General features: G+C 39.4%; 1 protein-coding gene across 1 annotated transcript in view; it reads left to right on the forward strand.

Moving 5' to 3' along the window:
• The window catches only part of LOC140243649 (uncharacterized), an 88,122-nt gene that overhangs the window by 34,987 nt on the left and 34,693 nt on the right, over nucleotides 1–18,442 (forward strand). Inside the window, exons 2-5 of the mRNA XM_072323312.1 lie at nucleotides 6,120–6,359; nucleotides 8,487–8,592; nucleotides 11,544–11,666; nucleotides 17,059–17,287. Coding sequence (XP_072179413.1) covers nucleotides 6,120–6,359; nucleotides 8,487–8,592; nucleotides 11,544–11,666; nucleotides 17,059–17,287 — 698 coding nt within the window. The remainder of the gene's footprint in view (nucleotides 1–6,119; nucleotides 6,360–8,486; nucleotides 8,593–11,543; nucleotides 11,667–17,058; nucleotides 17,288–18,442) is intronic.

Raw genomic sequence — 18,442 nt, forward strand, 5'->3', positions numbered from 1 at the left:
TATACCGGTACTGGAGTCTTATTCCTAGCAGCCTGATAATGATACAGAAACTGAATAATTATAATTAATAATAAGGGATGTAAATCAGACATTTTCATGTGCGTGAAATTTTTGGGAATTTTACAAGGAGCCAAGACTTGCAAATTGAAAAGTATGATGTATGCAAAAGTGTGCGTGTATGCACAGTGTATTGTCACAGAAAGCCATTGGTGTTTTGCAGAAGTTTCATGATGTGAAAAAGGCCATTGGCTCCAAATCGCAAGTTTCATGCTGTGAATGTTTCTGGTCTTACAGTAGTCTAAGAAAGAAGTAAGAAATCTCGGAGAGAGAATGGATGCCTGTGAAATGCAACATTACTAAGCCATCTGTTTTTATATTGTACTTCCACTGTGAAAAAAGCATGAACACTATAGAAGATAAATGACTATTTTTATTGGGGGGGGGGGGGCGTTAAACGAGGCTCCGGGGGGGGGGGGGGGGGGCACTATTTGCACTTCTGGTAGGGATGCAGAAATTTACGTCCACTTTTCTCTCACACACCATTTGCTTGCCACGGACTCGTCTTTGCTCAGCAAATAGTTAGTCGCTCATCAAACAGTCCAGACTCACCTCTGGTGAAGGGGCGTGGACAAGAAAGCAAATCCTGGAGGTCACCCGACCTGGGTATTGTTAGCGATCATAGTTTTTGGCATTGAATTCTGTTAGGGAAAAAAAAAATGCTATGAGCTTATAGAAAGAAAAGGAGAAGAGATTACTTGGTAGAAGCTGACTTTGAGCCAAAGAGGATCTTAACAACGGAGTCTATACTTTGGTCCTGCTGTATTCCGGTCCCCCTTGACCAGTTTCATACACCAGTGGGTCGATGCCTGTTTCCCATTCATATCCCCTGAATCACCACCGCCCCCTCCCTATAGTTCCCTTTTACCCCTCCCTATTGGTCCTTTTTGGGGCAAACAAGACTATGAGCTGTCCTTTTCAATTCCCAACAGTGTGCCAATTGTCCCTGTGGAGTCTCTCTCGAGTATTATTGTTATGGTCTATTCTTGCGCTGTGAAGTACAGACCCCCCCCCCCCCCCCAACCTTCTCTTCAGTTAGGGTGTACACTGTGGACCAGTGTACTGCAGGTATGTAGTAGCTACTACTGCTGCGAGGGAGAATACGTCACACGGACCACTGGAATGTGTGGTGAAGTGAGGATTAGAGAGTGGGGCTTCTCAGAGCTGTTTACAATGCACATTACAGTATACAGTACTCCCTAGCGTGGAGCTCGGGAGGTGCTTTGTCGTAGCAAGTGATCTGGCACCCGCCTACCAGTAGGGCACGGAATGTCTCCGAGATTCAGGTGTCATGTTGCTCTGCGTCGAATGAGAAGAGAGAAGCTACAGAGGAGAGGGGGTATAGAAACTCTGGCACTCTGCGGTGGCCAAAACACGTAGCTGGGAAACTTTAGAAGAGCACTCCGTCCCCGTACGAGTCAATCCTTCAGTGAATGTTTGTGACCGGCTCTGAGGAATATTCGGACATCAGATGTGATTATCATCATTGCTCCAACTGGGAAGAATCTTGGAGGATAGTTTAGATCACTTTTTTTATTCTCTGTGTCTCTCCCTTTCTCTCTCGTTGCTCTGAGTCATCATCCATGCCAGAGACGGAAGAAAGTTTACGTCTTCGTGAAGGATTTGTTGTTTTTTCCTCTCCCCACTCTCGATCCTGCCTAGTGCCCCTGGTGGAAACTTGTAATATAATGTCATGCAGTGATATGTTTCATGATACCAGTGCTCCATGCTGGAGACAGGCGTAGTGATTTCATCTGGAATGCCTGAAGGAAACGTTGGTTGATTTGGAATCATGTCCTGTTGTGCATGCTGCTTTTCAACTTCAAGGTCGGTATAGAATGCACCCTATTTATCTCTCTGAGCTGTGCTTGTGGCCTTAGTAATTCATCCCCTCCCCACCCCCAAGTAGTGAAATCTTTTGGTCTGGGCTGGATGAATTGTTTTGTGTCCAGTGGGTCATTGGAGATTGGGGGGATGGTGTGATGAGGGAATATGACCTTTCTGCTTTCAGTAGAACCTCTGTATTTGTTAGTAGAATGGTTGGACAGACAATGATGTTGTGTTGAATGCCATACATGTAGCTGACGTGACATACATTGTAGTGTACATGAATTGTTTGGGAACCACAAACTTCTGTAGAACTATATGTGCTGAGAGATCCTAGAATGCTCTTGTGGTATCTGTACCTACTACTACAGTCAACCTTGCCTAAAGTCAAATCTATTTGGACTGAAAAACACACTGTATATCTGACATAGAGAAAATTTGACTTCCGAGGGACTAAAATCAATAAGAATATAAAAAGAAGAGGACTTGAAAAGACCTTTGACTTAAGGCGATTATTTGACTTCTGAAAGGTCGACTTAAGCGAGGTTGACTGTAGTTGTTTCCCACCTAGAACAGTGCATCATAATGACTTTCAAAATCACTTGTGATACTACATGTGAGGTAATGATTGATTTCCACAGCTAGAAGGTTTGCAGGGGATGACCCTGTGAAATATATGGCATATTGTATAGAATACATTATGCAATATATTTCGAAGGGTTTTTGTTTTCGCAAATTTTGCGAGTCGGGTGCTCTTTGTAAATTTAACAGCTTGCAGAAATATCAACTTTAATCAGGCTGACCTGAATGCAATGTGCTTGCATACATTTTACCTTTCATTACTGTACTCCGCAATTGCGAAGTGATCACAAGTGAAATTGTTGGGAAGTATTAAACTAGTAGTATGTGAAAATCAGTAGTTAAAGCCATATGGCACATACAGTAGCCTGGTCAAGACCACAAGCTATAAAGTTGAGTAGTTGTTGTTTATAGAACTTTTCATAGTGATGTCGTATTGCTTTTAGTAATCCTTAAGAGTACTTTGCATGATGTTCAAGTGCTCGCGCTGCATGTGTGTTTTCAGGGATTTTAAAAAAAATCTATTTGTTGTTTTACTCTGTTATCAATTACCATGAAATTAGCCTGAAAAAAAAAAAAAATTTAAAAAGCCCTTTAGGCAATATTTAATTGCAGGACTTAATGGTGGAGGCCTGCAACAGAATAACAAAGTGCAACAATTACATGTAATTCAAAATACACAAAGTGACACATTGCATGGAAAAGCATAATTAATTTCCTCAATTACTTTTCATGAGAATGATCAAGGCTGCGATGTATATTTGTGCTTCCAAGAAAAGAAAAAAAAACCCTATCAATTCAAGAGAAATATGCTGATTGTCTCTTCATATTATGTCCTTGCAAGCAGCAATAACAGTAAATGTAATGGAGATACTTATAGTATAACTTGGAGTGTTTGTGCTCCCTATAAAATGTGAACTTTACGTCACCTTTAAACCAGCGGTAAAACTGATGTCACTGTTGTCATGCTAGCTCAAAGTTATTTGAAGCCACATTCATGATTTTGTCCTTCCTTTTTTCTTTTTTTTTTTGTAAGTTCTTCCGAATACTATCTTAGAAATGGGATCAGCTCTCATGAATTCTGTTGGATGCAGTCTCTTGGCACTACAACTATATCTGTACTACACTGCCATTTTATGAGTAGCCCAGACATGGGCTATATGTAAAATTAAGTGATGACAAGTATGTGTAATGATTACTTAGTTACGGAAGAGAATACCTGTTACAGAGTGTTTTTGTGGGGTGGGGGTTGGTATTGACAGATAAACAGAATTAGATTTGAACATGAATGTGAAAGTGATCTTCAGACAAAGATGACAAACATACATTCAAGAAGATTTTATGAGACTGTCCTTGTCGCTGTACGAGGGCATAAAAGATGATTTTTGTTTGATATCAAGTGAGTAACCTTGCATGAGACGTTGACTTGCATGTCTTGAGACGCCGACTTTGAAGTCGTTACTCAAGGTGCCGCGAGACATGATAAATGTTGTCTGCCTTTCCGCATATGCATTTCCTGCCAAAAAAAGAAAAGAATTTTTAAGAAAAACAACCCCAAAATAGAAAGTTTTTGTCTTTATCTTGCAGTATTAATGGTATGATTGAAAAACTCTGCTCTTTCCCCATTCCAGTATTTTAGAATGTGAATGCCCCTCATGGCTATGGCTGGTAGATGCTAGAATGAGACAAATGAGTCCCATTTAAGCAGTGTAATAGTGCATGCCAGATCATTTGTCTCCCCTAATCACATGACATGATTCTGATAATTGACATTTCTGTGTATTAATGATATTAATAGAGCAAAGACCAACACCACTAACTCCTTACAGTCGCTGCCAGAGTAATTTTCTCACCGATTTCATCTTGACGACACCATTTTAAACTGTGTTTCCGGTTTTAAAAAAACATATTTTTAAAAAATATGTCTTGATGATGTGACACCAAAGCTTCAAATAACAGAAACAATGTTTAAATAGACACTTTTATAAGTGCTCCTAAAAGGTGAAAAATCTATTAGTGATATGTGGCCTGCTTCATAAAACCTTTTACTAGAGAAAAACTGGTAAGAACTGAAAACCCAGATTTGTAATAGTATGACTTCCCCATTGACTTTAACACATTAAAAAAAAGATGCAGTTAGCAAATGACTTAGTTGTCTCTAGGATAGTAAAGAGTGATATGTAACAAGCCCCAGATTTACCACACTGAATACTTCCTGTAGACAGTATTAGTGGTAATATCATTTACTAAAGCACCTGTGTACATGTAGTTATTCTTGGACCTGTTGACAGTTGTCCAGCATAATTCTCAAAAATTTGATGTGCTGACATGTTTCTGTTCATTATTGTTTTATTCATGCATTTGGATATCATGATACATCAGTAACCAATTTTGATGTTTTTTTTTTTTTTAATTGGGCCACTACCAATGATTTGAACAGTGCCTTTAAGGGTATTATAGTAGGTGTACGTGTAGCACTTGTTCATGACAAGTCAGGTTGTGTGTTATTGCTGGTATATTTAATAGTACACCCGTATGGATAGTGTGGGTATGGACTGAGAACAGGCAACTGTGAGCTCTTGTGCCAAGACACCATGAAACTGGTAATATCTCTGAGAAATTGAAGGTTTGCACAGATTATTGACTGTAAAGTGGAGTGTGTAGCATTGCCATTTACTTGCTAGTAGTACCAGGTTCAAAGGTCATTGTATTATACCTTTGAGATCCCCTGTGGTTTGTTACAAGGGACCTAGTCAATGAGCCTCTTCATTATATATTTTTTTTCTTCTTCTTTTTTTGACAGTATGCAAGCTGAACATAGCTAGCGCAGGAGTAACTATACCTGTGCCTGGGAATTATGAAACTTCAGTGTCGGGTTTTGCGACAGTGTTAAAGACACCTTTTTTCCCCCATTTTGTCATTGAAATCTTGCTTATTCATGTGCATTCAAACACAATGCATGTTTTCCATCGAGATTGTATGTAAATGTAAAGTAACACAATGCATGTTTTCCATCGAGATTGTATGTAAATGTGAAGTAACACAATGTATTCTGTCTAGATTAATTATAATGTCTGTGCAGTGCAGTCAGCATGGGACACAATACACTACCTAGTACAGACCAGATATCTTTATTACAACCAGTTGCTTGCACAGTGATGTGAAGACAGAACTCAGATGCCGCATGGACATTTCACTGCCGCCTGCATTGCTTTTGTTTGAATCAGAAAAACGTTGCTCACTACTGTGATAAGTTAAATTATCATCTAAAGTTATGTCCTTCTTTCTCTCTAGCCATGTTGGCTGTAATGCATATCTGTTGAAAAATGCTGTACTTTAGGTACCTGAATATATTCTCTTTCAATTCACCCCTCCATCTTCATGCCCCCTATTTTTCTTTCCATCTCTCTCTTGATTTAAGGACTGGTTGATGTATTATTGTTTATACATACTTCATGTCGTCGGCGGTCATCCGAAATGTCGTATATGCAAATTTTGCGTAAGAATGGTATTTTGAAGTATCGCATTTGAAGTTACCCATATTTCCATTGTGATTGCCAAACTTTCATGTCTGTCATTTCCAATTATTTTTGTAATACGTCAGACTTTGATTCTTACTCTATAAACATGTGATGTTTTCTCATCATTCTCTTCAGGACCAAGAAGTCTTTCAAGACCACCCCGCCCCCGCCTAATGCCACCAAGCCCCCTCCTGCTCCGGGCCCCACCCCGGCGCAGTCCAGCAATGGCTCCACCAAGTCCAATGGCGCCCCGCCCTCTCCGGCCATCAGCCACACCTCCACAGGAAGTGGGGAAATCCCCAGGGGGCCGGGGCAGCGGTCCCTGGAAATCACGTTGCCCAGTGGCAACACCGTCACAGCAACAGTAGATGACAAGTGAGTGACATACTGCAATGAATTCTTTGATTTTGATTTGGAGTCATTTCATGAACTCAAGTCTAATTGTTAGCTTATTATGATGCATAAACTGTTATACACCATAAGAAATGTATTAGTGAAGACAAAATTTACCGCGTGAATGAAGTACATCCAATGATACCATAATGAAGTGAAAAGATATCAAGCAATGGTAGACCAAGTGTTGGCGACATATATTTTGGATGTTTATTTATCTGTTTATTTGTTTGTTTACCTACCAGCATGTTTTAATCCTGCTTAGAATATTCTGGGATTTTTATCAAATGAAGGAAAATGTCTGTAATGGCAATAAAGTATGATATTTGGCAATAAAGTATGATATTGGTATGACGTGACAGTGATGATGCAGTCTAAATATTTGTAATGACATTTTAACTCATTCCCTTCATGATTTTCAAGTTCTCGTGAACTTTGTGGACAACCTGTGAGGCTATATATCACAATATTTTCATTCAGTGAATTTGTTCTCTTTTAGTGTAGATCTATTAAAGTGCAGGTAACTTTGTTTGTATGATGCAGTAAAATCTTTGCTTCTGAACAAATCCATAGCTGGACACAACTCTTCTCACAAACACTCTCTTTTGAGAGTTGACTGTCAGTACATACAGTAGGTGCCAGACAGTTTCACCATGTTTTTATACTTTGCGGTCATGTACTCTGACCCTTGCATTGATTTCTGTTAAGATGGTAACGTTAAATAGCATTTTGATTGGTAACCCTGGAAAAACAGTAATAAATTTGCCTTTTTTCTGTGGGCTTCATTTTCTTATCATCATCAGCATGAAGATTATAATCTGCACGAACTGAATACTGAGTACTCATTTTCTTAATACTATATTTCACGCCTTTTAAAACCCCTCATCCCACTGGCGCTGTGGTGCTAAATATTGAACAGGTCTCCAGACCTGGAACCTTGTATAGGCCTAAGGAGTGAATTGGAAATTGTGCACACCAGTGATTTCTGCAAAACAACATTCAATTGTTTTTTTAGCGTCCTTAAAATTATGTGACCTCGGTCGGAGAATGGGCCCCAGAAGTAATTTTACTCCTTATAATTTTTCCAAGACATGAAGGATTTTTACACTCTAATCCCTCTCAATCCATAACGGCAGCTATGTGTTTTGTTTTGTTTGTTCGTTTGATTTTTTTTGGAGGGGGAATTAAGTTAAAGACACAAAAGAATTAAGTGATGCTGTAAGACGTGAATAGTGACTTACGATAGAAAGAAAGGTTATAACTATTTCTTCCAGCTATTCATACATCATTTTTGGACTGTGCAACACTTTTCCTGAAAAACAAACAAACAAAAGAAACTACACAGAAAATATGAGGAATCTATGTAGGGATTCTTTTGGGTTCATGATACATTAACTGCTAATGATACAGGCTTATCATAGTTAAAGAGCATCATAAATTGTATTTTCTGTTATGTAATGTTAGGTAGGGTTGAATGGATTGACATAAAGAACGTAGCTTTAAAGCATGACGACCCTGGAAAAATCTCTAATCTATTTATGTTCCTGGTGTAAAAAGTGAAGGTGCATGTACCTGAGGGGTTGGGGACAGAATGGGGGGGGGGGATGGGGGTTGCTTAACCCTTACAATTTGTTTTAGAATCTGTATGTTAGGGTTAGGAATATATAAAAAGTAATAGTGCAATTTTTCATAAGATCAGGTACCAGGGAAATGAAACGCTCAAACATGAGAAATAGTAGTTTCATATGATAGAGTGTTACTGGCTTTCTTACATTCTTTGTTTCGGCTAATTTTAATCCAAATACTGTAAAATGAGGAATGTTCGCGTGCATTTTAATTTCGCGAATCTTGTGAGCGCCAAGATTCGTAAAATTAAAATGCATGCGAAAGTTCTTGTCTACACTATATGCATTGAATGCCAGTGGCAATTCGTGAAAATTTCATGTTGCGAAAAAGGGCGTCGGCTCCAATGCGCGAAAATTTCATGTCGCCAATATATCATGTTTTTACAGTAGCTCAATTTTACTAATCATTTCTCTACATCACCCATTTCACCTCACAATTGAGCACAGGTTTCTCACAATTTTTTAATCAATTTTTCTTTACCAGATTACAAATGATGGACCTTGTGGTCATGATTGCAGCCAAGAACAAGTTGAACCCCACGGGTCATGTGATCATTCCCAGTGCAGCCAGCAGGACCGACATCTCACAGGTAACTGACTGTGTGCCCTTTGACCCCCCCTCCCCAACCCCCTCCTCCCCCACCCCATCTCTCATTTCTTGAGGTATTTCTGAAATGCTGCCCGTGGCTATGAAAACCCAGATACTGGTTGCTATGGCTAATATCAGTTTTCATCTCTCTCTCCCTCTCTCTCTGACCCCGTTTACAGTGCCGGGCCGGGCTCGGCCGCGGCTCGGCCGCGGCCGAGTCCGGTTTCAATTGCGCGGCCGAGCCTCGCAATTTTGTCCGTTTACACTGCTGGGCTCGGCCGCGCTTTTGATTCAAACCTTTCAATATTTTGTCGTAGTGGCGCTCTGCTTGTAAACAAACGCAATTTGATATTGTCTGGTTTTCAGACCCTTTGCCAAATGAATTCCGTGGCGACGAAGTCGCCGTTCTGGCAAAGGCCTTTGCCGAAGGAAAAAATCCTTTGCAGGACAAAGCCACCTTAAACTATACTAGTTTTCCACGTTGAGGAGGTTAATATCCTGAATAGCGAAAGATACAGGCAGAGGGTTTGGAAGCCAGACTAAAATTGGCCGCGCAATTGGCCGCGCATTTGGCCCAGTTTGCGTTTACACCAAGAAGAGGCCGGGCTCGGCCGCGGCTCGGCCGCGGCCGAGACCACCTCCAGAGCGAGGCCAAATGCGAGGCCAATTTTGGCCTCGCATTTGGCCTTTTGCGCGTTTACACTGAAGCGGGGCTGGGCTCGGCCGCGGCTCGGCCGCGGCCGAGCCTCACACTGTAAACGGGGTCTCTATCTCTCTCGGTCGCTCTCCATTTCTCTACTTTTTTTTCTTAAATGTCTTTGTATAATCCATCCCCAGGGACTGTAAATCAGTGGCTATTTTACCCAGAAAATGATGATCTTGTTTATATATAGTCCTTTTTTTCTCCGCAATACCTTCCACTGTGGAATGATTTAGTACAATTTATGATAGCTTAGAGGTTGGAGAGCAAAGAAGTGGCTACTGTAAAACCAGAAATGTTCACGTGCATTTTAGTTTCATAAATTTTTGGAAAGCCAAGATTCACAAAATTAAACTGCAGACAAAAATTCTCATCTACACTGTAGGGCCTATGCATTAAATGTCAGTAGCAATTCACAAAAATTTTATGCTACGAAATAAGCGATCTGCTCTTCGAGAAAATTTCATGCCACAAAAATATCTTACTTTACAGTACTTTAAAGAAGAGATCCTATGCTAGCGTCCAGAACCATATTACAGATTTATCTATGAAATCAAGTTACCACTACTCTGGCATGCATACATTGTGAATATCATGACAGAGCTAGCGGTGCAAATATTGCACTAGTGACAACTGGTGTGATGCATGATGGGATTTATTTTGTCTTAGCTTAGGTTGCTATCACAGAGGAGGTGGGTTCCTGGTCCCAGTTCCCCAGGCTTTCGTTCCTCTCACAAATTTTGGTCTGTCGTAAGCATTGAGGGTGTTATGTTTGTTGGTACCTTATTGACTGAATAGACTTTGGCCTAGTTATTGTATTCTTATGCAGATGAATCCTCCTTCATAGACACGTGTGTGTCAGTGTCAGCATTTGTCTTTGTATTGTCACATTGCTACACTATAAAAACACCATTGGTGTTAAATCTAACACCGATCAATCTTCAATAGAGGACCAAACCCACAGGTGTAGAAAATGTATTGTGACGGTGTTAAAAAGTGTTCACCTGGCACTTCGTGGTGTTAATTTGACACTGTAGCTGGTGATATTTTTGACACTGCGCTAGAGTTAATTCATTAATGATACTGCATGGTGTTCATTTGATATTGGTGGTGTTAATTTCAATGATATAACGCCCGTCCAGCTTCAATAGGAGACCACACCAACTGGTGTTACTGTGGTGTAAATTTGTTGACACATTTTTTCAAAATCAAGTACTTTATCGGAAAATTCTTCATCGTCTTGTTGAAGTTCAGAATTAACAAGAAATTCAGTAACGAAGAAACTATCAAAAAACAATTTTATATTTTGAAGTGACACCCGGTGGTGTTAATCTAACACCATGAATGAGCACCGGAAATTTAACACCAGCTCTGTGTTTCATATTTAACACCGGATTTTTTGCAGTGTAGATTTTCGTTCTGTTTTTGTTCAGTCGCAACCCTTTTCATTAGTTTATGACATGCAAGGATAGACAAGATCAGCACAACACATATGGTGAAGGGGAGGGTGCCGTAGAAACATGATTACCAACGAGTTCTGTTTGCCAGTGTAAAAGCCCTCTTGGTTTTAAATACTTGCTTTGGTTTTATGTTTGCCTTTCACCTGATGCAAGTTCAACACAAACTGAGCCGGGGAAATCCAGTTTGATGATGGCTATTCTACTGTATCTGTGATATAATATCTGTGATAGCAGTCACTAAACCAATATTTGCTCAATACCCAATAAGACCAAAAAACAAAACATAGGAGCAGTGTGGATTTTTAGAGTACACAGTGAATACAAATAGTGATTGAATTATTGAGAGAATTCGGTTTCCACTTGTGATAGCTGTGATGAAAAGAAAGCTGTCATTTACCAAATCATTACATTTTTAAAAAGTTATTTTCATCTTGCATTGCTGTATGTTTATAAAATTCAGTGATATAGGCATGTATGTTAATGATGGAGTGATAGCCAATTAATGAATGTTCATGTAAATGCAGGGGAAAAATATTTTAAATTCCCTGGTGTTCAGATTATCTGGCCTGTCTTCACAGGAATTTAACCCGATGAGGATGAGTCCCGAGTATACATACTCAGCCAGGGGTCTATGGAAAATGCGTGCTGTAGCAATATCAGTCCATCCTCAACAGGTCTAACTGAGAATATTGTCACCTTTTAAAAGCTCATTGGTTTGTCCGTATGTGTTTGTATATTTCTTGTTGTGTCCATTATATTCTTATATTTTCCCCTCTGCATTTGGCATTTCAGTTCAAAGCCAGTCAGAGGATAGGCGAGCTGGACACCACTAAGCTTCAGATTGTTCCCAAGTTGAGCCGAGGGGAGATCCAGTCCCTCAAGGGATCAGAGAAGAGAAAAGCTGCACAGTTTGAGGTGAGTCTGGGGACCTCTTCCTCCCAGTGTTGTGTTTTTTTTTTTCCTCTGTGGTGTGTGGAGTTTTCTTCTTCTTTCCTTCCTCCTCAGCAGTCACCGTCATCTTTTGTTTTCTCTCTCCTCTTTGTTATCTTCATCTTCTGTATTTTTCCTTCCTCCTCCTCTTCTATTATTATTATTATTATTATTATTATTATTATTTATTCGGCATTTGCAAAACAATACAAGTGATAACAGAGAAACAGAATAAACAAACAAAACACATGAAAACAAAGTGTCAGGCTTTCCCTGTTGAGCTTCCCGAAGGAGCCGGGTTGGAAAAAAGCAATCAAAATCACTATGACCCTTGGGCCTCTCCAACCAACTTAAGGTTGGAGGTCTTTTCTTCATTCTTGTGTTTTATTCTTTTCTTCCTCCTCCTCCTTATCATCATCTGATCATCATCATCATCATCCTCATCACCATCATTGTTGTCATCATCACCACCATCACCATCACCACCATCACCATCACCACCATCACCATCACCACAATCACCATCATCATCATCATCATCACCACCATCATCAGCACCATCATCACCATCATCAGCATCATCATCACCATCATCAGCACCATCAACACCATCAGCACCACCATCACCATCACCACCATCACCACCATCACCGTCATCACCATCATCATCACCATCATCATCATCATCATCTTCATCATCAATATCACCATCTTCCTCTCTCTCTTTTTTTCCTTCCCTATTTTTGTTCCTTCTCACCTTCCATTTGTATTGCTCTTTTTCATCTACATTTACACATAGATGTTAACTTGCATTTTCTTTTTAGTAGCCTTTTTTTAGCTTTGTTCCAATAATACTATTGCAGTCATTATCAATCTTCCATTTTTATGGCTGTAGTTTCTCTGTGTAATTTCATTTTGTGTGTGTCTGCTTCATAGTTTGCGTTGATGTTGTTTGTGTGGTTAGCTTTTTATTTTTGTCATAAGCATGCTTTGTGTAAGTCAGTTAGAGTATAAAGTTACTGTAATGGTCAATAGGTACAGTTGTACTCTACATCCAGCTAAGAGTGTTTGTTTGTTTTTTTTAACGATGATGCGGTTGAATGATATGGACTATTATTAAAAGAACTGCTGTGGTGGTTTTACACCAGTGTGACCTATGTGAAGGTCTTCTGCATGTTGATGCTTAATTCTCATTGAACAGGCTGTAAAAAGAAAATGGATGATATTGATAACCTTGAAAAGCTTATCCCAGAGAATGCTAAAGATATCTTTCCAGTTTAATTCTTATTTGTTTTTCTGTTGCGGAATTTCATAAGATAGGCAGATATTTGGTAATCTCTATTTATCATGCATTTTTTCCTGTTAAATGCAGTTATTAGTCAATCATCAAGAGTTAACTGGTTTTATTATGTATTTCTCCTGGGGCAAGAAACCTGAAGCAGTAAATAACTGGAATAATCATGCATAATGTAGCACGTTCCAAAAATGAAAAACAATCAGACTGTCATGATTTTTTAGGACAATATCCCATGCCTTTTCCTCCGTAATGATGTTTGCAAGTAATAAAGTGACCTCAGACAAACGTTCATTTCCAAATACAATGTAAGTTAAAAAAAAAAAACCCACACACAAAATTTGCTTCTTTTGCATTAATTACTGAGATTGTACATCATTTATTTGTGATTTGTGACTTGAACTTTTTGTTGTCAGAGAAATAATTATTCATTTTGCCCACCATGTCCAGAATTAATCACATGAAGCATGCAATGCAGGCCTACAGTGTTGTAGGCCTACATGTAGTATGCATCCTGCTTGCAATTTTTCTGAGCGAGTTTTCATGTGCAGAGTTTTTGAGATGTTAAACAGAAGAAAGTTGTCCTTGTTTTTCCGTCAAGTGGTGTGTCTTGATTAGTGTTCTAAAGAGAGAGAGAGAGAGAAACCACCTCGATTTGTTTTCCTATCTTGATGAAATGATACTGAATTTGTGTTCCAGATCTCCAAAACTTTCACAAACTTTCATGGGAAGTCTTGTCTTTATTGTGACTTACTTCATTTAAAGTATATTTGGCTCTCTGGAAAAAGAAAACCCCTTTAGCTCTTTTTGCGCCAGGGACTTTGGACAGTGTGCACAAGGCTTTGGGGGTTTTCTGTGCTAATCAGCTCTCAAAGGACACAAAGGGTTAATGCTCTGCTCAGTGATCACATTTGGTGTTCCAGGAAATCATAATCTTATTCAGTCAAAATTGATTGATGATTTCAGTCATCATGGAAGACATTGAAAACTTTAGAAAGGGTAGTGTTAAAATTCAGAAAGAATGAGGAAAAAGTAGTATGAAAAGGATTGTGCTGAACAGCTTGGACATGTTTGTGAGTAATACAGTCTGCAATAATTATGTAGAGTCATGTAAGAAGAGATAGCATTATGCATCACAAGAGATTTGGATTTTTTTTTCTTTTTGTCTGATAAGAATGATAATCTATAGAGCTCCCTTTAAGTCTGCTAGAACTCACAAAACACTTGTCCTTTTTATAGACCCTGGTAATCCCTCGTGGGATTAAGGGATTCTTTGGGAGGAGGTCTGAATTTGAGCTGCGGCTTGCGCGAAGTCGCGGGTATCAGCAAGATGCCCTGATTACACCACCATTTGATACGCCAGTGATTAATGGAAAACGTTTTCCCTCAAAACGTTTTGCGGCTTTTCTCGCCGCGGTCATCGAGAAGAGAACCCGATTTTTGGGGAGTGCGTACCGAAGTGATCTTGACATGTGCCGTGTCCCATTACCACCTTGTAATCGATTTGTATGTACTTGAGGATACCATAGCGAGGATACCGTGCGTACGTGTATATACAGATTCATCAGTGAACAATGGATCATCTTTGCTCTTGTAGCAACTTAATCACACGGGGCCTCGTTCACTTGCCACACCGGGTAAAGCATTTCCAGGTTTTCGTTTGTTATTATAAAGTGCTATAATACACCTAGTGCATTTCTGACAATTAGCTGCCGGGTTGTTCGTGCAATTGCTTATTAGCAATCCTCGATTCTTAGAAGGAATTGTTGGCCAGGAGGATTTAGAGCAATTTGTGTGTGTTTTTTCTTTTTTTTAATCAAGAATAAATATCCTGCAAAATAACTTGCATGGCAAGCCTTAATGAATAATGACGTGCTAAGAATACCCCCCCCCCCACAAAAAAAATTGTGGTTAAAAGAGGCCCACATTTGTGACCGTGCATCACAAAACAAACAAAAAGTCGCACCCCTTGATTTTAAGTGAGGACTCCAAAGAGGTGAATGGGTTGACCGAGTCAATCTTGAGTTTTTCATATACTATCCTTCTTCTACAGTATTCTTTAGTTTGGGATCATGACATGAATGGGAAAGTGTGTTTTGAGCACTTTTTCTACAACCCTTTTTTTTTTGGGGGGGGGGGGAGAGTAGAAGATCAGGCATTTCTCAGAAGCCCCTTTTCATTTCTTGAAATCCTTTGCACACTCTTCACTTTCAAGTCTCATAACTTTTGAACTTCTTAGGATAATGCTAAGTACTGCTTTGAAAGTTGGCATTAATTATGGACAGAATGGGTTGATAGAACATGCTCAATTTCAGTTTAATTAGATAATCCCTTCATTGTTGATGCTCTGGTGGTTTACATCCTGTATTTTGTCCCTTTCATCACACAGCTAGCATGACTTGGTACACTGTTAAGATTAAGCGCTTGAATAGACCCTGTTCTTCAGAGCCTCTTTTCTCAGTTCACACTTTTCCAGCGTGTGTACTTTCTTTCCACTATTTAGATCGATTAGGGGAGTCCATTTGAATTGAGTTATACATCATTTTAAAGCTTAGAGTCTGCTCTTTCTGAATCTGCCCTTAACTAAAAATCCAAGTCTGGTGACTTTTTGTTGGTTTTGTGGTGCAGGGTCACATTTGATCCAACTTCTTTAAACAAATGCATGGAAGGAATTATTAACTCATGTTCTCCTGATGTTGTAGGATGCATGAATCACTCACTATTGGTTCATCTCAGGTTCTCAGGTGCAGTAATTACTATTGAATGAGCGAAAATAATCCTTTCTCAAGGCCATTTGTCGAACTCTTGTTGTGAAGAATTCACCGTCGGCTTTACTGATCATGAATTTGTGAGAGGGTTAGAAACCCATCGAGGACGGACTGATTTTGCCATAACACGCATTTCCCATAGACACCTGCCCGAGTATAGTCAGGACTCGTTTTCAATGGGTTAAATCAGATGGCCAATCATCTCTCAACTCCTTATTGCATTTGATTTGTTGATTTGTGAAAGTTGAGAGTTGTCTTTGTGTGTTGTACGGTAGGTGCAATCACATGTAAGATTGTTTGAGCGATTACTGTCTGATAAAGACATATTTGGCCATCCTTGGTACCAGAAAAAAAAAGTTAAGATATTGCAATCCGTGCAAGGCTTTCTTAATTGGTTTAGCATTTTTCACTTGGCAACTTCATCAGCAGAGTTTTGTTGAAGTTGGAATGTGTTAGCTAGATACAGTAGATGAAAACTTTTGGTCTAGTTAGGCAATTCTTTGACTGGAATCGAAGCAGCATTTTGTAGCACTGTTTGAAAGTGGCAGATCACATGCCACCAATGTGCAAGACAAAAAAGTTTGTTTCTGACATTTGCAAGCGATATTGGTGTACATTTCAAGGTAGTAATACTTAGGCTGAGATACATGTATGTGTACTAATCCAAATCATATCAAAGATAAAGAAAAAAGAAAGTTATACTATATCATACCACAGTTTGATTTCATTCTTAGCTCATCTTTATCAACCTCTAGGCTGTAAGATGACATTACCTGTATTATGGCGTGGTCCTGGGAGCTGAAAGAACTTTCTTGCACCCAATTGTGGTAGCTCTCTTGGAAATGTGTCATACAAAATGTTGAAATGATTAAATTCCAGAAGTTTGGTAACACATGCATATTGATGATGTTAGACAAAGTCAAATAAAGTCATATTCTTTTTATTTGTGTCATATCTTACCTTGAAACATATGTCATACATGTTGTGCATTGACACTTGTACATTGTATGTCATGTGATGACAGAAAGGGTTTACAGTGTATGTCCAATGAAGGAGGAATACCGGTATGTCTCCTCTATTTGACGTTAACCCTTTCTACATTGTATGCCGAGGACTATAAACATGAGTGTATTCAATGTTATGATATTTTTTATTCAAAGGGCAGTCAAAGCACAAAGATTTTATAAACATATCAGTATCAATTTGAGATGTATTTCAGGACAACTGTGGCATATATGTAATTGATTGCAATTTGTAAAGAAAGAAGAGTGTATCATAATGAATTTCGATAATCGTTCTCCCGATTTGTTCGCAGCAAACCATCCGACTGACGGTGTTGTCCGGTAAGAACCACAAGGCCCTGCTCCGAGTCAACCCAGAGAAACCCATCCAGGACTTCCTGCCCCAGGTCTACGAGGAGCTGGCCGTCGTCGAGGCCAACGACCCACGGCTGCGCCTCGTCAAGAAGCCCGACGAGGACATCGACTACTCCAAGAGCCTCAACTACTACGAGGTCAATGAACTCCTTTTGGTTGACCTGAATCGTAAGTGACCATTAAGTTTGTGTGTTGTTTTGTTGTTGTTGTTGTTGTTGTTGTTGTTTCCTTGCTCTTTTTATACATGTATGTTGCAGACATTACAAAGTCATGTATGGATGGTTATTCAATGAATTTGCATTATAAAATATTTGTTCTTGTATAGAAACCGAAGCAATTTCTGGTAATGAGAAGAATATTAGCCAGGAATTGTTTTCCATTAATTTTTTTTTTTTTTTTTGGGGGGGGGGGGGGAACTGACCTTAACCCATTGAGGATGGACTGATTTTGCTACAACACACACATTTCCCATAGACACCTGCCCGAGTATACTCGGGACTCATGCTCAATGGGTTAAAGACAGAGGGAAGAGGATCTGCATTAGAAATGACTACATGGTGAAATCAACTTTACTGTGAAATACAGTGAAGTTTTGGCCAGAGAAACCATGAAGGAAGATATATTGCATGGTGAATATTAACAACATTTTGAACCAATTGTTGCAGACAGTGAACATGTAAACATTCTTTGAAAAATCTCCCTAACAGTAACTTTCTTTCCCCTTTCCTAGCCAGGGTAGGGTAGGGTATGGCAACAATATGTGTTTGACTTTAATCAACGTTTCATTTCTCACTCTCTCACTCTCTTATTCATGTCTCAGTAGAGAAAACAACAACAACAACAACAACAACAACAACAAAAACAATGCATACATACAGCATGTACCGGTATAAAACAATTATGTTTTTACATGAGCTACAGCCACACAGGGAAAAGAATTTTTATATTCTCACATACGATATAAACAAGAACAAGATCAATCTGCCCTTGAACCAGTTGTGCTTTGTGACACGGACACATGCTGGATATCTTCTTCAAACATCATACCCTTGACACAGTGCCTTCAAATGGACTGAGAAAGAATGATAGTATGATAGAGCGGTATCTGGGCTGCCAACAACTGCACATCTAAATCAAGGAGGTTCCAAAGGGCAATCAAGGGAGATACCTGTTTGTTGAATGCATTTCAATGGCCCCATGTATTTCAGAAATCGGGGAGATGTTCCTGTTCTCCTGTTGGGACACGGCAAGATATCTTAGGCAGCGTTTATCAACTTTCCCATGTTTGAAACGTGTTTCAATACCAGCTAGCAAAACGCATTG

Source organism: Diadema setosum, chromosome 20 (genome assembly GCF_964275005.1).
Source record: "Diadema setosum chromosome 20, eeDiaSeto1, whole genome shotgun sequence".
Classification (NCBI taxonomy): Eukaryota; Metazoa; Echinodermata; class Echinoidea; order Diadematoida; family Diadematidae; genus Diadema; species Diadema setosum.